The following is a 19898-nucleotide window of genomic DNA, read 5'->3' as shown; positions in this document are numbered from 1 at the left end:
CGGAGGTTTTTTCCCCCCGGAACACGCAGGTACCGTCGCACCCCGCTAAGAGAACTAGCCGACCCGTTGCCCTATAAAAACGGCACAAAGAAAGGAGAAAGAAAAAAAGAAATTGCACAACGAGAGAATTGGAGTCAATAACCTTGAAAATATGCAAACACGCACGTTTTTCCTAACCGCTATTTCCCATCGGCACACATAAAGGAAATAATAACGATAAACAAAAGAAAAGAAAAGCTATAGCTTGATAAAGAAAAAGACAATGGAAGACACGTAGAACAACGTTCATATCATGACAGTCAAATTCGATGAAATATCTTTGAAATAGATTATATAAAACATGAAAATTGATTACATTTTGTGATCTCTTTTGGACAGAAAAGATTTCATCACACATTCAATTTATGCAGGTCACAGCATTGTGAGTGCATATAGGCTATCTTCAATATTCCGACGTTGACTTTTGAAAAGTCTTCCGGATTTCACAAGGGAAAACAAAAAATAAACACTTTTTCTATCGTTCGTTTCCTGGTGGTTTTGATATGCGCAGATGATCGTCGTCATGCTCTGAAAGCCCATTTGATATCGAAATCCGTTAGGTTATTTATCTGTTAACGTTGCCTCGTGAACCGGTACACGAACGAAATTTATGATAGATTCCTATACACTCAAGCTCGATTGATGTTTAAAAAAAAAGTCGATTTAGCTACTAGTTTAACATGTGATGGGGGAATACTACAACAAAGAGCAACCCCGCTGCTGCAATAGAGTTGACCTAGAAAGAAAAGAAAACCGAAACAAAAAATTACCCAGTGACCAGTTGGATGATAACCCACACGTTTAGAAAACTCGCAAGATTTCCAAGCTACACATCCTGGTCCTGGTGTGTGCAGCAGCTAGCACACATAGTAGGCCTTACTCTATTTTCACTCTATACTTTCCATTTTGTGTGTTTTTATTTTCTCTTTCGTCTGATGTACGTATAGAGAAAAGGAGAGGAGGCAGGCAGGCAGGCAGTCAGGCGGGCGTATACGGATATGACGAAATGAATTTGTGATGGCCCCACGATTCTTCTGGAATGAAAAAACCGTGTTTCCCCATTGGATACGAGGGTAAAATGTCCGACTTGAAGAAGAGGCAGAATAAATGTGTTGGCCGACAACAGGAAGGGAAATCAGGTCAGCAGCGCATCGAGGTGAAAGCGACTTGGGCTGCGCCAGGCGCTCTGCGGTTGGCCGCCTACCTTTTAAAAAGAAAGAGCTCCAGCATTTGGCGATTTGGAAGCGAGCTAAGTGCGTCAGTCGTCTCCAAACTCGTCTGCCGGTCGCACACACGCCACTGGATTTCGTTCGTCAATTCAACTTTTTTTCAACAGCAATCAGACAGCAAACCCGCAATCGTTAGTTATTTTTTCTTATACGCTCTTTCCCAAGAAAAGAGTCGAAATTTATTCATTACTTTTTTTGTTTTAATATATCTTTTCAATATTTAGATGAGAGGTTTCGGACTGTTGGCTATCATCTCCTGCGTTTGGATTCTCTTGGTCCTTCTCCTGTCAGTCGAGGCTGTACCGTTAGCTGGCAAAACAGGTACGATATCAAACGCATTTGAATTCATTCAGGTGAATCAATCTTGCGTCAAATTCGTGCCCATCATTATTTGAATATTTATCTTGTTGGGAGGAAAAGCATTTCGAACAGGCTCATTTATGGCACATATTTTATTACCGGTTTTGTTTTTCTTTTTCATTCTGGTGTGTTTCTACAAACAGGTGAAGATTCCGGCATGCCTACAGAGCCTGAGAAGATGGTTAACAAAACTACTTCCGTCTACGATTATGTCACTCCCGAGGTTATGTCGACTGTAGTCGGAGCTGCCTTGGGCGACCAAGACTGTCTCCGCTATTCGGCCTGCAAAGCCGGAAACTACGTAGCCGATGTTACCGGCAAGGAGATTGTTTTGATGTAAGACATTCATTTTTAAAAACAATACTTTTAATTATATTTGTATTTAAAAAAAAAAGGTTTTAGTCTATTCTTAGACTAGAATGCTTTTTTTAAAGATCCGGAACAATGAAAATTAGGGTCATCCACGTGTATACCTTCAAAAGAATTGTGTACTTAAATCTTTTTTCTTTCTTTTTTTGTCCATTGTTAATGCCCTACAGGGTTCTGGACCGTTGGGTTCCCAATAGCTGGCAAGGTACTTTGCGCGCCTTTAAGGAGGCAGCCACCTACAAGGATGACTGCAAGAAACAATTCCCCTGTTCCAACCCCCAGCAGGAATAGAGACACAGCGGGACGCGAGTCGTTTCCAGAAATTACAATTTTTTTTAACCCTAATTTAATGACCATAATTTTATTATTAACGGATGCCTTGTTTTATTTGTCGGAAGGTCGTTGATCGACCATTTCCATCAACAGAAAAATAAAAAGCTGTATTTTGTTCCCTTATTTGAAAACGAGTTGTCGTTGGAAAAGTTAATTATGCAGAAAACATTTTTTATGGTACTACACGTAATGATGTACATGTACACACGGTGCATTACTGGATAGGAGTGTACCATTATGGTGGTACCATGCCGTACCGCTGTTGGTTTGCGTGAAGGGCGTGAAAAATGTGTTGAGAAAATTGCGGCACATCATTGACGTCCCGAGGTGGTCGACCCCGTTTAGGTCTTGCGAACCTTGGTGGCAAAGAGCCGGTAATTCCGATGGCGATGTACAAAAAGGAATTCAAAACGGCGAATCCCATTATCAAGATGATACCCAAGAAAATGTTGAGCAATCGTCCCGGTTCAACGACACCGACTAGACGCGTCGGCTGCTGACGACTGGACCACAGTGACGTGCCGATTTGGACAGCAGGAGAAAGTCTCCCGGCCACTTCCGGCTGACTGGAGATTACATTTTCTACTAGTTCACGTTTAGATGATGCAACGGCCGTAAAAAGCACCAGCACCAAACACAGTTGACTTGACACTAAATGACTGGAACGCATCGTGTGAATGATGAGAATGTGAGATGTTGGCCTTCAGCTCTATGCCCATCGGTGACTTTATATTTATAGCAGGCGAAACTTGGCAACTAGGCCCATAATTACTTAATTAGGTAAGGCCTGTACGTCGAATAATATTCGCTGCGCCAATTATTTATAATTTTGATAAAAGAGAAGTGTTTAGCTCGCGAATATTCAATGGAAAATTGGATAACGGATCAACACTATTGGCGCTACTTGTAACCTTCATGTATAACAGTAGTTACGGGTGCATAAACGGCGGTATAACGTATATCAAGGTGAATGAAAGGTCGTTCATTCACCTCATTCTCTCCGGAGATTACAAAAAAAAAATTACTGCATATAATATACCTCGAATTAGTCTTCCGCTGGTGCGTGTAAGAAAAAAAAAATCCCTGTGTTATGGATAATTGATATTGGATTTTTAAAAAATATGATTTCGAATAAGAATTTTTCGTGAGTGTACATTTTCTTTTGAAAAAAATCAGACAAAAAAAGTAGAAGGAAATATTAGATGCCAAGTCTGTGCTAGATGTACATACCACGACAAGATCTCCCGAAAGCGATGAAACAAATATTGAACAGGTTCTTGTTTCCTTATTTACGCTTGAACGACGACTTTACAGACTGCTGGATACTTCTCCCCCCCCCCCTTTTTTTTGCTGCGTCTTTTGATATGTTGTACGAAGAAAGTAGGTCAACTTGGGTCAATAGTTTTCTTGGCAAACCGGTTTGAATAGTTCAAGAGAATGTTGTACTGATCAAACAGCGTCGCACGCTTACAGGTTTATCAGTAGTTCGTCTGGAGAAACAAAAAATGAACGAGGTTTTTTAGGTAGGTGACATGAACCGAATGAAAAATAGAAATTTGTTTGTCACGTTATCCTTAACCCTTTTTTTTCTTTAAATTTCCATATGCGTCGCCATCGAATTGATTAGACTGAAGTACAGAAAAATTTTTAAACATTTAGAACTGATTCTTATTTTCACAAGAATCTTTTCCCTTGGATATTGCAGGGGAAACGATTCTTATAAGACCCTGCATATAATGCATATTCATCTCATTCTTTTGCTTCAAAAATAACTCCTTTGTCGAACAGCGCTTTTGAATTTGTTCACGTTCAAATCTGGAATGCTATACTTATTACGACGCTCTCCTTTCGGTAATTTAAAAAATTGCACCGTGTGAAAATCGCAGTTAGCAATTCTTACTTCCGCCGCATTTTCCACCGACCGATCAACGGTTCTTGTACACTTATTCAACATCATTATGGTTACATTGCTTGACTAGATATAAGCTTTAAGGCAACAATTTTACAAGGTTTTACTTAAATATGTAATGCGATTTTGAGTTAACCCAGATTCCGGTATTCTGATCATAGAACCGAAGCAATCTGTATGATTATTATTAATCTTAGATTTCTGTAACATGCCGTTTGTATTTACCCCGTAGGACAGCAGCGTTCCGTCGGCCATCAGTCCTGATTCTTCTTATGGATATTTTTATCTTGACTTTTTGTTATTTCTGGCACAGCTGAGATATTGGTAAATTTTGAACAGGTTTTGAAATGACTAGCAGCTCTTTCTTCGTGAATTGAATGTTTTCCAACGCTGCTATCAGACTTTTCCCTCTGGTTGAGTCATTTTGAAAAAATCTATAGTGGCAGTTATGAAAGAAAAAAGAATGTTTATATTATTATTTGGTAGTCCTGCATTGAAACTTGTTCTACTAGAATACGTTGCTACGACGACCCTTCTATAGTAATATCTGCAAAATTAAAAAAAAAGACAACAAAATCCAGCCATAAATGAAAATAAAAAAAAAAAATAAATAAGAAATAGCCAAGAAATATATATATTTAAAAATATATGCTGGAAGCCTCTAAACCGGTTCAAGTAAACCATGTCGGACTCCGTTGGTTATTAACTGGACTTGCCGACATTGGCAGAACTCGCTAAAATTCCTTGTGGGTGATTACAATGCAAAGTATTGCATTAACCACATAGTTCTTCATAGATGATGTAGCGAATGGGAGAATGTCCCAACTTCATCACAGGAACTGACGACGCCAAGCTAAAGTTGATACCTAAAACGTATGAATTATTTACTAACTAATTGAAGCAAGGCCACTCTAGCATTAAACGACAGACAGTTTAACTCACCGAAACATACTGGTAATCGCCCAGTTGCATACTTTAGTAATTAGTCTGTTAGACAAACTAGCTATATGCTTGCGGTAACAAAATAAAAATGTCTTTTTTGTCTTTCCTTGTGAAAAAAAAAATTTCTTGGCGGATTCTACAACAGGATATACACCGAGTAGCTTTTTTGATAGACAAGTGCCACTCTCCGGCTGTGGAATATTGCGCTTTTCGGGAAAATAAAAATAGACCGTGCGAGGGAAATAAGGTTGAATCCTTTTATTCCATTACTATTGTTAGTAGGCGATTCGTGCAGAATCTATGGCCATCGTAGTCGTCCAGCACATTACAAAAGAAACGCGGTCACCATGTGACAGCTAGTCGCTCGGTATGAGTCGCTTTTCACAAGTACATAACGGTGACAATATAAAATCCAAGTGTGGGAAAAAGTTTCCTCAACAGCATTAGATTCACAATGACTCGGTGAGCTTGCATAGTTTTTTTCTTTTGTGAGAGTTGCTTTCTAAACCTGGATCTGGAAACATTAAACACCCATCATTTTTTGTTTATAGGATACAGCAAAGGCTTAAAAAAATACCCGAACATCTGCACACGATGTCGAAATCTTTCAGGGCGGAAGAACCAACAGCTGTTCAAAATGAACGATAAAATTGAATCTACTTTCTATTTAGAGAGCCTTTGCTGCTATTATTTTAGTCATTTTAACTCAAGTTTAAATTCACTAATTTTAATGGCGTCGTACAGTTTAATATAATGTTGCCCAAAGAATTAGCGCAGTAGTCTGGAGTCGTCTGGAGCAAGACGACTTAGGACACGTCCCAATGGATTCAAAGAGTTTCATATTTCCCAATTTTATACAGTAGAACTAGATTCGAGGTCTCATTGTTAACGAAGTGGGTCAGTAGGGTCAAATCTCGAGACTAAACGTCCAGTCGACCCAATGAACTAATCTTGATTTTATTTTGCATCCCATGTGATTCGGATAAATCGCACAGACGACACACAAAAATGGCAACAGAAAGAGAAAAGCGGATACGAGTGGGCTAATGAGGCGATTCTCATATTAAAAAAAAAAAAAAAAAAAAAAACTGTCTTGGATCCCTATTGGTTGTGGAATTGACCTAAGGTCGATCCGAGTTCAGTTTCAAATAAAAGGCAGTCACACTGCTTCATTCTACATCACAAACTCATCTATCACATCCAGCTTCAACAGCTTCCTACTACTCTCCGATCTCTCAAACTCTCCAACATTCAAAGTAAGGTCTAATTGAATTGTAATTTAATTTCTAAAAGAAGACTTTGAATTGCTGCATTTCAAATTCTAGATCGTATGCATATTATTACCAGTAAAAATGATATAGTCAATATAAAGACATGAATTATAACGACGGCTAATTTTCTCTGTTTTTCATTCAATAATAGAATGGAATTTATTTTGACCACTGTTCTCAGCTTGGTTTTGGCAATTTCAATGACACATGGAGCGGCAATTGCAGCCATAGGCTCTCCTACCGCAGTCGCCGCCTCATCTGGTCGGAATATGATTACGACAACTGCCGGAGTAACGAATAGCAGAACCGGCAGACAGCAACAACAAGAGGAGCCACTTATGACAGCAAACGTTCTCGAAAGTAATAACGAGCCCATTTTCCGTACACAACCCGGCTTCCCAGCTGTCTTCCACCCTGGCAACGATTACCAACTCAAAACTTCGGGAAATTTCGCTATTGTCGACACCGGAGTCGTATTCTGGGGCATTGCTGGAATTCTAGGACTCGCCGTGGCCGTTTGGATCGTCTCCTTGTTTTCCGGACTGGGATTCTTCAAAACCATCCTTACTGGATTCCATTCTGTCAAGGGGCGCGCCGATGAAATGGGCTTTAAAATGGACAGTCAAAAGCTCAACATGGTGGCTAATCAAGTTTACAAGGCCATCGAATCGTATCGTGCTAAAAATCAATAATAATTCCTTGCTATGCCGAGTCATTTTGTAACTTAATGAAAATAATTTTAATATTACAATTTCTTTTTCCTTCAAATATTGATACTTTGTTTTGTTTTTTGTTTTTTTTCACGTCTTATCAAAAACTGTGCCATTGCCAATGGCTTTAGCACTTCTAATTAATGAAGAATTGATCTTGATTTAATCAGCGCGAATATAATGATCGCTTTGAAGAAAACCGGTATTATGAGATCATGCTCATGAAAATACTCTAATCGAAAAATAATTCGATTCATGAACAAAAACTTACTGCTGGAAGGGGAGGAGTAGAAAACGGGGAAGCAGTACAATGTTATGTTTTTTGCGCTTGTCTTATTCAATAGCCTACATTTGAAAACTCTAATTACAAGAGCGCTTCAAATTTGAAATTAATATATATCGTGCACAAAATCCCCTTCAGCCATCACAATCAATCAACTGTATAAAAAAAGGGTCATATGGCAGATATCTACTGTTATAATTTTTATTTCGGTCAAAGTTTACATATTTTTGCTAGAAAAAACTCTGCTAACACCTTACGAAAATCTGCACTTTCATAAATTCTTACAAATCTTTTAAAATCAAGAAAAAGTTGAAAAAATGTTGATCGCGGATGACAGGATTCGAACCTGTGCTCCAAGATGGAAACTGATTTCGAGTCAGTCGCCTTAACCACTCGGCCACATCCGCATACACTTCATACCCCCTGTAAACAACATATGAGGAAGCTACGAAGCGATCGAGAATTTTAACATTTTTTGCATGTAATCACAATGTTGTTTTATTTTGCAAGTATTCAGATTGCCAGCGTGCATTTGTAGTCAAACAAGAATTGAAAATAAAGCCATGTTAAGGATATCAAAATGTACAGAAAATATCAAGGTACCGGGAAACGGCGTGTGTCTGGCCAGTTTAAGGAGTGTTTCTGGTAAAACTTGCTTTCTTTTACCGTTAGTCACCCCACACTGCTGTCCAAAATACTCCTTTTGGTCTGTTTACATCCGGAGTGGATTTCTCTTTTCCTTGTTCCGTTTTCCCATGATTGGATTCTTCACTACCTAGTATTCCGACCTGAATGGTATACAAATTTACCCTTTAAGTAACTGGGTCATTTCTGGGTTTTAAAAAATTTGTTTTCAATCTTCAAGCGATTAGCCAGTCATTTTTCGTAGGGAAAGAATTCTTTAGCAGATTGTTACCTCTGAACGTTTTCTTTGGAAAAATATTACATAACTTGCAATAAATCTGATCTCGTCACGTAACAAAGATTTTTCTAAACCAAGAAAGCAGTTTAAACAGGTAGATGATAAAATAGAGCGAAACCCGGATAAAAACAGCTGTCACTGATCGGAAATGAAATAAAAATTTCATCGTGACTCGGCTTTTTTTTATTTTCAAGAACTAGCCCTTAGGCCATGGACCATGACGCATCCATAATACCTTCCATTGAAGTTTCTTAACCAACTACGTAAGCGACTTGAATTGGTTAATAGTATGAAACAAAGGAAAACCATCCGTATTAGGCCCTATTTAATTTTCACACTGAAATTATCATTAAATGAATAATTTTTCTTAACTAAAATATATTTAAAAAAAATGTTTTCAACGAAGCGTGTAAGTTGGGCAAGGTTTTTCACACGTTGAAAAAGAAATTGCATCAGAAAAAAGGTTCAGTTTCCTCGTCGACGAAACCAGATGTTTCACGAGTGTTTTTTTTGTGTGTGCTGAAATCGACTTTTTGAATCTCAAGTTTTTTGTCGAACGCCACATGGACACACAGGGACGTTATACAAGTTTTGTGTGCGTACGTGCTTCAACTCAAGCCCAATAAATATAGGTTACCTCCTACTGTGTAATAGCCATCTACAAGTCTAATATCCCAAGTTCTGTTTTTAGAATATATACCGGTACCTGTTTCGCTGCTATGAAAGGGCTAGTTGACATCTAGAATGAGTTTATGAAGTATAACGATACCTTACGACCATACCACCTTATTCGATAATATGCCAACTATAGTATACTACCCTAGTTGGCGTAGCCATCACTAAACTGAATAATAAAGAGCAACAATTTGGGCCAAGAAAGGCTTGAGTTGTATTTTTAGGAAACAAAGATGTCCAAAAGGAAACAATTCGTATAGAGGAGCAGGTATAATATAAAACACGCAAACTTGCCAACTTGATTTAATTCATCCATCAAGTGATGCCTGCGAGAGACATACCTGTGGCCCGCCTCTCTACACTATAGCTTATATTGCCTTTTGGGAATGCGCTACGGTGTATAGACGTGTCCCGTCAGCTAAACCCGAAAGGTCACGCCCAAAATCTAAGCTATCTTTCAGTCAAAAGAGCAAGAAGAGACAAGAACGCATTCGAGCCCGTCTCAAACTTCCGCATTGAAACGGTCAAGCCTTTTAAGGTTTTTTCTGGTTGTATTTCTATTTGTAATTTTTTCCCCAATAGACAGAGCCGGTTTTAGTTGTAATGCTATAGTCTCCCTTTCCGTCTTTTTCAAAGGACCGCCCATTTTGGAGGCGCATTTGGACTAGAAAAGCAGGTCAGCGTCGTCGTATCCATGGCTGTGTAGATTGGGAAAAGCGAAAATTTAAAAAGCGTGATTCAGACGAAGAGGAAAATCATTTCGATCCAGAGAATCACAGAGTTGGGACGTGTGTGCCGCTTGGGTGGGGTTTGGAAGAAGAAAAAAGTTACCCGGCATTCTTCATTAATAATTATACCAAGTGCCGTTGCACACGATTTCGTTGCACAAAAGGATTTGGCGACATGTCTTAAAGTGGCTCCTTACTTTGGTTGTTAAAAGTGAATCAAACGAAAAACTCGTGTGTCGTTATTTACCATTGGATATACTACGTTCATTTCTATTTCCTGACACGTGGACCTGGTCTGAATTCAAAGATCTCCATTGTCATGACGCACTCATCACTCAGGTAGACAAATTAATTCACAAATCTTGACGTGACACGAGACAGTTGAGTTATGTAACGTTTTTTTTTTTTTTCAAAATGCAGTTTCCGTACGTGCCTCGTCATATTGGCGTGCGTCATAGTCGTCGCTTCCCTCAAATCTCCGAAAAATTCGACATCGTCAGGCAGATGGAGTATCAAGAAGACCAACTGCAATCTGAAAAAGAGTTTGTCTTCATTCAAATCGTCGGTGAAGAATGATAGTTTAACGTTCTTCAACCGAGCTCTAAAGAAGACCAACCCGATTAGTGCGCTCCGGAAGCGATTGGGAACGGCCAGCAAACTGTACAACCCGTCGGATCCGCTTCACGCCTACCCCAATCAATGGGATTTAATAGTGCACGGAATCTTCCAGAAACTGTCCCGATTCGAAGTGAACAATGCAGATACCATCCGGACGTTGATCCGAGTCGTCAGGGTAGTTACCATCATCGGTTTAGTCCTTGGAATAATCGGAATTGTCATCGGAGTGGCCGTTCCATTAGGCACCGCTGCGCTTGCGATTGGTCGCAGAGAAGATGTTGGAGAGGACAAAACCGATGTGGTCGACTGGAATTATGTCGATCAAATTTCCCAAAGCGTCATCTACGCCATTGAAAACGGCATGCTCAAATACGAAATGTGACACGGTTTCCCCATCTAGCCAAGAAGAATACGGTAGTTTTGACTTTTAATAGTGAAATGCTCAGGTTGCCAAGTGCCACACCTACGACGACCATATTGTTGAAACAAGACGAAGTAAGCAGATTCTCATCCATCATTTAGAATTTAATAAAATAGAAAAGGAATTAAAAAAATTTAAAAAAAAACGGTCGATCGCCACACACAAAAGTCGAGTCTTGATAGTTCGTGCTTTTATCGTTCAATCCATCCGGGTTGATTAATAACACTGGCTAAGAAATAGTCAAAAGTAGATTTCACGAGTTTGAGTCGGGTTCTCTGGTCGTCGACAAAACTCACCAACTAACAGGAAGCCGATCGACTATCACACGAGTTCAAGGCCTTGATGGCGCCATACACACAAGAACACACGTGTGTGGACGTACCACATATCTCCAGGTCACGCAGAACAACACACATTCGTCACGCTCATAACCTCTTTATTATTTATAAAAACTTAGTCTGTTGTTCATTCCCCCTTTCAAATTGTTCTTTCATGAATTATTTATTTTTTGTTGTTACCTTGTTAATTTTTTATTAATTTATTATCATGAAAGAAAAGAATAAATGCCATCAACAATCTGTTTATTACCAAACGAAAAAAAAGTTCCACATAAAAACTAAAAAAAGAAAATAATTTTTGCAAAATGTACGTTGACGAAAAAGTGCGCACATTACCTTCTGTCGAATGCCCATTGGAAACGTGAGTGACTGGTTTTTGTTGGCAAGAGGCGAACCTTTGGGCGATCTGCGGTTGGAGTCCTTATCACACGTTGACTCGTCCAAAGTAGGTATTAACCTAACGGGCAAATTCTAGTCGAGTCCAGTGACCGAGACAATGCACCCTTTAAGGGGGATGGATCCCGCCACTCCCTAGACAGCGCCTGGAAATGCTACGCCACACTAGTCGCCGCTTTACTACGCCGTTGGTTTTTAAATTGGGTTGGGAGCTAAAAGAAAATGGAAGAACCCTACAGTCGTTATCGACGTGCAGTCTAGCTACTTACCGGAGAACAAGTCGCTCGTTTGTATCATCACAATAAGCATCATGCAATATCTACATCGCGTGAGAACCCTCCTCCTCCTCGGTAGACACCACCAAACTTTTTTTTTCTTTTTCTTTTCCAGGCATTTTATGTCGTTCGGTTGTTGCTGCAAATTTCTTGTGTGCCAGGGAATTCCCACCTCCCCCTAGCGAAGCTACACACCACCACCAGGGTCGACCAATGAGATTCAGTGTTCACGCGGCGGCTACCCATCCGGTTAATGAGGACAGCCGGGGCCCATTTTTGGGGTCTGTTTTCGTTCCATTCAGCGCCGCGAAAAATGAAGGGAGTAAAAACTGGCGGCACCGCACGAATCTGCAAGGCACTTTCTCGGCAATAAGAAACACCTGAAAATGAATTCTTTTGTTGTTGGTTGCTTTGTTTTGTATAATAAAAGAAGAGAAAGAAAAAAAAAAAAAATAGCCGCCGCAACGGGGAAGAGATGTCCTCCTGCCCCGGATCCGCTTCCTCGCACCACCACCAGTCCCGCTCCTCATCTCCGAAGGAAGAAAACACCCTGTCCCTGAAATGGCGGGAGCACGGCCAGCAGCTTCAGCCAACAGGTAGAAGACGCCAAACTGCTCAAATCGAGTTGAATGTCTCGCACAAAGGCTAAAGGAAAGAGAATTCGGGCGGCTTTACGGACAGCTTTCAGCTGGCGGGAAAACAAGTCAGGACACGCGGCTGCAGCTGAACTCGGCTCTGCCACCGGCTTCACATCTCGGCCACAACGGCAATCATCAGCACAGCTAACACAGCAAGCTCAGGAAACCACCCCCGGGCAGCTCGCCTGTGGCAGTGAAACAGATGGTTCACATTGGGTCACACAACACACAAAGACGTCGTTTCTTTGGCATGGACTTAAATTAACTTGATTTTCTTTAAATGTTAGCACATACAATATAGATACCACGTTACGACACACACAGTGACAGAGAGTGGGAGGTACAAGAAACATTAGGTCCGTTATCGCATGAAGTGGATGAAATCTGTGTGTATTGGCTGGAGAGAACCAGATTCCTGTTTCGAATTATTGGCCGCCTTTCGCTTTTTTCCAAAGTATTACTGAATTGCTTTGACTTCTATCATTTGGACACAAGAAAAAACCAAACCATGTTATCAATCAAGAAAGAACTTATATAAAAAAAAAAGGATATCAATCTAAATGAGAAGGCAAAATACTACTACACACTAGACGAAAAGCAATGGAATTTCTTTAATGTTTCATCTCTTATTTTTTGTTTGTTTAGCCGAAGTTCGCTTGTATTGTTAAGGGTTGTCAGTGAAAATCTGATTGAATAGTGATTAAAAACGTCACGCCTTGAATGAGGGGGCTTATACCTCTCGATTAACGGACGAAACCGCGCCATTTTCGTGTCGCTTCGTGTGTGCAGCCTCCACCAGAAAAAACAAAAGGAAAAAAAAAATCACCACAGCCCCCCTTTTCAAGTCCCATACACGGCGCACGATTCCTTTTAAAAACTTCAATCCCTGTACAAACAAGCTTCGTGTTAGAAGGTCAATTACCAACATCAATCTTACAGGAACATCCTACTTTGAACCAGATCGTGAACGCGAGCGAGATCGCGAGCGTGATGCAGAGCGTCTGTGGTCGTTATCGTCGTCGTGCTCACGATCGCGACTACGACGATCATCATGTCCGTTGTCTTCTTCATCGTGATTTCTTCGGTCTACCTCAGCTGCGGGCTCTTCTTTCACGACCGGAGATCTGTTTCCACCTTCCTCTCTTGGGCTCTTGCTGCGAGAGCGGCTTCGATCACGACTCCGATCACGGCTTCGCTCGCGACTGTCGCTGCGACTGCGAGACCTAATAGCAAAAAGGATGAAGAAACATTAATCAGTTGAACTAATAATAGCTATGAGGTAACAAAAGGATGGTACCTGGATTTGCTCTTCTTCTTGCTTCGACGATCATCGTCACGGCGACTACCTCGTTTGTCATCACGGTCTCGGCTGCGACTGCGTGAACGAGATCGAGATCTGGATCGGCGGTCACGTGAACGACTACGAGAACGAGACCTGGTTGGTTAAGGTTACACAAAGCATAGTCACTTCCTCCAGCGTACAGTGGCATCATTTTTTAAAACAGCCAATAAAATAAACACTTCACTGACAAAATGTTCTAAAGCTAGTTACATCAAGTATTCTACACCTTGGCAATCAATAGGTACTACCAAATAGTCTACACCACTCAGAACGACAGAATGTAACAACAATGTAGAATGAATGAGCTCACCTTCTCCTTCTTGAACTACGTCCACTGCGTCTAGGTGGGTCATCAGGACGTCCATAACGAGCCAACTGAACTCTTAGTTCCCGTCCATCCATCATCCTACCATCCATAGCATGCATTGCATCTTCTCCATCACGTCTGTCATAAAACCTAAATGACACAAATGTTTAGAATACATGACCAAACAATGAAAACAGGAAGGACGCCATACCTGACAAAAGCGAAACCACGACTTTCTCTAGAAAAGCGATCCTTGGGGATGTAAACATCTCCTACATCTCCATATTTTTCGAATACTCGACGCAAATCTTCGCATGTAGTACGATAAGTGAGGTTGTCAACTTTCAAAGAGGTCATACCTTCGATACGAGGAGGGCCGCGACCACTCATTTTGGATTGTGACTTAATAAACGACTGGAAATCGACGTGTAGGCTGTGATAGAGCGTGCGCGACTCAAGTAAAACGACAGTTGCAAGCACGCGCGTAAAACTTTTTTTAAGAAAGCTTTGTCAAAATGGCTGACTCTTCAAGGATGCTACACTGTTGTCAGCTCGTGAAAAACAATTTTACTAGGTCGAGTGTATTCGTATGTCGCATTATTATGACAAATTTGACCACCATTAATTTTTTGGGGATATTTATTAGAAAAAAAAGTTTTATTTTTAAATAGTGGGAACTGGTACATTTCAAGAGTTAACGGCATATTCTGCTAAGTCTGTGGTCGTGTCGGGTCGCGTCTGTTTCCTTCAGTGCTTCAGAATCAGTACGTGCTTCCACATTTTTGTTTTAAAATTTTTATTGGATTTATTCATGTTAAAAAAACGGGTAATGGCAATGTCTTTGTTGGCCAATTCAATTGAAATTCCTGATAAAATACTGGAAATAAATTTGACAGAAAATGACATATTTTACAACGTTGCCATCACCCACAAGTGTAAGTACCGAACACTTGAATAAGGAAAAATAAAAAAACAAAACAACAAACAGACAAAACGCAAGTAATGTGATAAATCTAGACGACTCTGCCCTAGCGATTGCCCTAGCGATTGCCAAAAAATGTGGCACGAAGGATGGTGGACAGCTGCTGCTACATACAAGGGGAAGGACATTGAATTTGGCGGAGGTTAGCGATCTGGGTGGAGAAAGACTCAGTGCAGTCTGTGCCGTGTCCCGTGTCGAGTTCGGAACGAAACGTGCTCCCGTCACTAAAAGGTAAGACTCGGTTGCCCTAGTGCCATCATTTTTTTTCTTTCTCTTTCCATTCCGTTTCGTTTGTCGACTCAAAATATTTGTTGTGACTACCGCCTAAGAACATTTTTGCCGACAACAATGGGCGTTGGTCGAAATTGTGAGCAATATTTTGGTTTTCAGCCGACCCAAAACGTGAGCTGAATATTGAATAGAGGGCCCGTTCAAAATTCTACGAGGAAACTGCGATCGACTGCAGAAATTACTGGAATTCTGACTGATGAAGTCATTGCATGAAATGTAAACGGTAGTGAACTTGTGACCTTCGCCCAACAAACAAAGGGATAAGTTGTCGTCAGTATATATCTCCCGCACAGCGGATATGGACAACGAGGCACTAGACGGAAACATTAGCGCTTCCCCAGCAAACTCCCGAAAATAGAAGTGATCTTCCCTCCCTCTCACCCACATCCCTTCGGAGGCCGCCCTTTGCGTTGGCTTGGCACCCGGCCATGTAACATTTTTGTTTTCTCCAGCCGAATCGAGCGGATCTCCATTCCTTTCGACCTTAATGTTTCGACCGACATTCCTTCAACATTTATCGTCACTAAATAACAGTTTGCATTCCTTTCTAGCGACAATAAGTTTCTGTATGGCATTGACTTGTTTGTTGACATCGTTCTCTTATTTTTTGGGGCGGTTTGGCGGGGGGCGTGAATGTAGGTGAGCCTGACTACACACTCGAGGGGTCTTTGCGGTGCCGACACGCGAAACGAAATCACGACGACCTGCTCAGCTTTTTCCGTACAGTTGAAGCTCTGCGAATCGACGACAACGACGCGAAAACGATACACTCGCCCCTCTTGTGTCATCGAGACATTTTTGCTGCGACTCTTTCCTCAAAATGACTTCGACTGCTGCTGCTGCTGTCAGTAAAAAAGATACCCGATTTGCCCCAACTCCCGCCGGCAACCAACAGGTAAACAATCTGCCCGTGTAAACACTACAACCAAGATCTCGTGAAACTGCGTGCAGCCAAATACTGCGCATGGCTAAACGAACAAGCAGCTTGGTTCTTATTGCCTTTGCACGATTTCGTTGCTTTTTTTATTATTGTGATATTTTTATTTGATGGTCCATCACACTAAAGGAGGACGACTATCTCTATATATAGTGGTTCCGTTTGGCTTCATTTCATTAATATAATTTTTTAATTATTATTATTATTTTTTTGTGTTGTTCATTTCTGTCAAATGTGACAGTTCTTTAGGCGAGAACGCAGCTTTGTCCTCCAACGACCTTCTCAGGTTGGCATTTCCGACAATTCAATTTTCTTTTTGTGTTCATTTTGTGTGCAAAACAGCTGCTGAATGACTAACATATCAGTGTATTGCAAATCGTTGTTTTCAATTTTTAATTGCGATATAACTTGATTTTATTACAAATCACAGAATGTGCCAACGGGAAATAATTTTCAGCAACGAGAGCGGAGTTTCATTCGTGATGGAAATCGCTCAGGTGGCGGCAGCTCATCAAATGCTTTCCCGAATTCCGTGGGAAGCAACAGTGGTAAAACACGCGGTGGCTCTTATCATAATGGGAACAATGGGCCAGCAGCACCGGCATCTGCAGCCGCCGGGAGGGGCAGCAAACCGAATATGGAAATCTATCGGCCTCCAAGTATGTCTCTATAACTTTTTTTTTTCATGCACAAATTTTGTTTGACCAGTTTCTAAAATTAAGCAACTTTTTCGCTTTCCAATCGTGGACTAAATGAAAGGCTGTTAATTGTTTAACTGCTGGTTTCGGCTGGTTTGGATTGTCCAAAAACCAAGCGTACCATTTATTCTTGGAAAGTCGGCCATTTCCTGGGGAATTGAGTTGAAAGATGCTCGAGGAAAATTCTCTCTGAAACCGCATTGATAGACATTGTGACTCTGGAAAAACTGCTTTTTTTTATTAGCAACAATATCTAAACAATAACAGTAAGAATGCAGTCGGCGAATAACGTAGAATATTATACAATGAAAAATGAAGGCAGAAGTCAAAATGATTTCACGTCGTCTTGGAATTCAGTCAAATATCTATGTCATCTTTATAGATTTTGAGAACTTTCAAAAATGGGAAATCTTGCCCTGATGCAAAATGAATTTTTATTGTAAATAGAAAACGAAATGCGGGTACAGAGTTAGATTTAACAACGTGTTATTATTGAATGAAATGTTCTTTTGATTGGCCGGATGCGGGATGTAGCCAAACATGATTTGCTGAGCTAACCCTTACGTTGTTTTTATCTCAGCAATGAACGCTTCGGCATGCCTTTGGTTTGATTTAACATCAATATTTTCTAAAGTCGTTGTTTTTTATTATTACTATTATTTTTTATTGTTGAAAGGTATGCGGAGTGGTGAAGTTCCAGCTGGTGGACGGGGGCAATTCCCTCAGAACTCTACCGATCATCAGCCCCCACGTCTTACCAAAAGTCGAACTTCACTGGAACTCAATAATAATAGCACCAGGGCAGCTAATAATAAAGTAGCACAGCAGGGCGCTGCAGCTGCTACCGTTACTTCAATCACGATACAAAAGCAACCGGTTAACGAGGCGACCGCATCACCGGCGGGTCAGTTCGTCCTCCAAAGATCCAAAAGTAGTGGATCCCATCTTACTCTGCAACAGCAAAAAGTGCCCGTACCGACTCCAGCGTCAACTAATGCAACGCCCAAAGTCGGCAATTCGGAATTACCTGATGTCAGCTCATTTCCTGAGGCAGCTCAAATTCTACTCAGGAAAATCGCTGTCGGTAAGCAATTGAAACAAAATAAAATTATCAATATGAACAAGTTAAGAATTTTCTAATTTCTACAGATCCAGACGGAGCCAATAGCCGCTCTGTGATGGAGGCTGTCAAGACCTTATTCAATCGAGTGATTGAATCATCTCGTTATGCGTCTTCGATAGCTCGTTACTGCTCATACGTCATAGAGGTATATAATAAATGGGTAGATTGTGTTAAGATTTTCAATAAAACCTTGTGAAATCGTAAACGTGCAGAAAGAAACTAAAGAAACTTTCCGCGAGAGCTTGCTCAATACGTGTCAAGAATCGTTCCAGGAACGTGACCGAATCTTGAGATCGGCAGGGGAATCATCCCAACGTTGGGTGGCCTTCATTAATTTCTTGAACGAAATGTATTTACAGGTAAATAATAACGATTCTTTTTCTGAAAGTAATTTTTTGTTAACGTCACGTAAAAAACTAATCCAATGTCAATAACGTTTTACAGCTGAAGCGACGCAATTTCAACTCTAAAATAAAAACTAGTTCAACGAGACCGTCTCCCGATTTGATTCTACTCTCTCTATTGGCCGAGAGCTGCTGTGCTACACTCAGACAGCCATCATCGCAATCTCTTCAAGAGGTACTGTATATTAGATTACACGCATGCCAGGAAACACGCCATCGCAATGGCCAAAGTTCTTTGATTAATCTCAGCTGTCTCTTGATGTAGCTGGAATGTTTGTTTTTCGTTCTGACTGGCATCGGTCGTGACGTCGAAACGGAGCTTCCTACTAAGATGTTTGCCATATGGAACGCCATTCGTGATGCGTTTCTCGAGATGAACGCATTGCCTGGAGCAGCTCAACGCACTTTGCTGCAGTTGGTGGAACTGAGAGCGGCTAAATGGCAACTACCTGCCACGGCAGTCACGTACTATTATCCATCCGTCTCGGGATCTGCCTATTGATGCGTTTTTATTTGCCATCACTGTGATTACCACACAAAAATAGATCCCATAATGTTTTTCTTTCCCTTTAATTACTTTTAATTGGATTTTGTCAACGTTTCTGTATGATCTAACTTTTCTCTTAGCAATAATGATATGTTCGTCTACTCGTCGTTTTGGTATGAGAATAAAAATCAAGTCATACTTATTTATAGATTCTTTTTGGATTGCGCAAAGACCGGCTAATATAAAGAGCCCTGCACTGGCCTGCACGTTATTATTCATAGTTTCGCCGCACCATTGTTTCTCAAGGAGTGTTTTAGTTTGATGTTTACTTTACCGAGGGTATCATATGTTTGGATCTTCTATGTAAATCGTATGGGGTGCCGTTTTTCCCTTTATACAACATATCTATCGTTTAATTTATTTCAACTCCGTGTCATCATTAAACATATAAAGTTGCATTGATATATTATTAAACCTACCAATTCATACTTTGATATCAAGAAATCAACCATACTATTTGTATAAATTGATTAAACATTAATAAATTAATTAAATACATTTCAAACATGAATCAAACATTAATAAATCAATAAAATTCATATCAAACATGAATCAAATCAATTTAACAAAATAATCGAGGGAAAGAATCATTAACGTGAAAATGGGAAACATTTATTATTTATGTGGAAAAAGGAATAATATTAAATAATTCTACCGATTCCATAAAATTTATAATTTAACTTCGAATTCAAGTTGTTAAAAAAGACAGCAACCTAGCGGTTTATAAATGCTTCATTCGCTCACCCCCTTTATAGCCAGGGAACGGGAACGGGAGCGGAGAGCGAGCGGTGCGATAGCGCCATCATCTTGG

General features: G+C 40.5%; 5 protein-coding genes, 1 long non-coding RNA gene and 1 other non-coding gene across 12 annotated transcripts; 4 read left to right on the top strand and 3 right to left on the bottom strand.

Annotated features, from left to right (window-relative positions):
* Nucleotides 1-1102: 1102 nt before the first annotated feature.
* Nucleotides 1103-2453, top strand: LOC124206004. Its single transcript, XM_046603614.1, has 4 exons — nt 1103-1399; nt 1493-1589; nt 1772-1964; nt 2168-2453. The coding sequence occupies exons 1-4, from the start codon at nt 1118-1120 to the stop codon at nt 2286-2288; spliced, it is 693 nt and encodes a 230-aa protein (XP_046459570.1). The 5' UTR covers nt 1103-1117; the 3' UTR covers nt 2289-2453.
* A 3816-nt stretch (nt 2454-6269) lies between these two features.
* LOC124205999 lies at nt 6270-7220 on the top strand. The gene is made up of 2 exons (XM_046603608.1): nt 6270-6437; nt 6604-7220. The coding sequence occupies exon 2, from the start codon at nt 6605-6607 to the stop codon at nt 7142-7144; it is 540 nt and encodes a 179-aa protein (XP_046459564.1). The 5' UTR covers nt 6270-6437; nt 6604; the 3' UTR covers nt 7145-7220.
* A 410-nt stretch (nt 7221-7630) lies between these two features.
* On the bottom strand, nt 7631-8508 carry LOC124205998. Its single transcript, XR_006879531.1, has 2 exons — nt 8362-8508; nt 7631-8233 (listed from the first exon to the last, which is right to left on the bottom strand). It is a non-coding gene; the product is annotated as an uncharacterized LOC124205998 (long non-coding RNA).
* Nucleotides 7771-7852, bottom strand: Trnas-cga. Its single transcript has one exon. It is a non-coding gene; the product is annotated as a tRNA-Ser (tRNA).
* Nucleotides 8509-9689: 1181 nt separating the features above from the next.
* Nucleotides 9690-11387, top strand: LOC124205997. The gene is made up of 2 exons (XM_046603607.1): nt 9690-10109; nt 10191-11387. Exons 1-2 carry the CDS (start codon nt 10090-10092, stop codon nt 10768-10770), a joined length of 600 nt encoding a protein of 199 aa, XP_046459563.1. The 5' UTR covers nt 9690-10089; the 3' UTR covers nt 10771-11387.
* Nucleotides 11374-14649, bottom strand: LOC124205995 (serine/arginine-rich splicing factor 2-like). Of its 5 annotated transcripts, none has more exons than XR_006879530.1 (6): nt 14317-14649; nt 14109-14255; nt 13754-13876; nt 13407-13679; nt 13193-13342; nt 11374-12641 (listed from the first exon to the last, which is right to left on the bottom strand). XR_006879530.1 is itself a non-coding variant. In XM_046603606.1 (5 exons), the coding sequence occupies exons 1-5, from the start codon at nt 14493-14495 to the stop codon at nt 13336-13338; spliced, it is 729 nt and encodes a 242-aa protein (XP_046459562.1). In that variant the 5' UTR covers nt 14496-14649; the 3' UTR covers nt 12828-13335. The 5 variants fall into 5 exon arrangements, 2 of the variants coding, with proteins under 2 accessions (XP_046459562.1, XP_046459561.1); XR_006879528.1 differs by having other exon boundaries at nt 13754-13891; nt 14317-14638; XR_006879529.1 differs by lacking the exon at nt 11374-12641 and adding an exon at nt 12828-12933 and having other exon boundaries at nt 13754-13891; nt 14317-14638.
* Nucleotides 14650-14812: 163 nt separating this feature from the next.
* LOC124205994 (polyadenylate-binding protein-interacting protein 1-like) lies at nt 14813-19229 on the top strand. Of its 2 annotated transcripts, XM_046603603.1 has the most exons (9): nt 14813-15318; nt 16018-16273; nt 16557-16601; nt 16746-16974; nt 17690-18097; nt 18163-18281; nt 18349-18495; nt 18581-18715; nt 18806-19229. In XM_046603603.1, the coding sequence occupies exons 2-9, from the start codon at nt 16199-16201 to the stop codon at nt 19040-19042; spliced, it is 1395 nt and encodes a 464-aa protein (XP_046459559.1). In that variant the 5' UTR covers nt 14813-15318; nt 16018-16198; the 3' UTR covers nt 19043-19229. The 2 variants fall into 2 exon arrangements, with proteins under 2 accessions (XP_046459559.1, XP_046459560.1); XM_046603604.1 differs by lacking the exon at nt 16557-16601 and having other exon boundaries at nt 15168-15318.
* The last annotated feature ends 669 nt before the right edge of the window (nt 19230-19898 follow it).

The sequence above is a fragment of the Daphnia pulex genome, chromosome 10 (assembly GCF_021134715.1).
Source record: "Daphnia pulex isolate KAP4 chromosome 10, ASM2113471v1".
NCBI classification, from domain to species: Eukaryota; Metazoa; Arthropoda; class Branchiopoda; order Diplostraca; family Daphniidae; genus Daphnia; species Daphnia pulex.
Note: the sequence above shows the minus strand (reverse complement) of the source record. Positions and strands in the feature narration are given on the sequence as shown.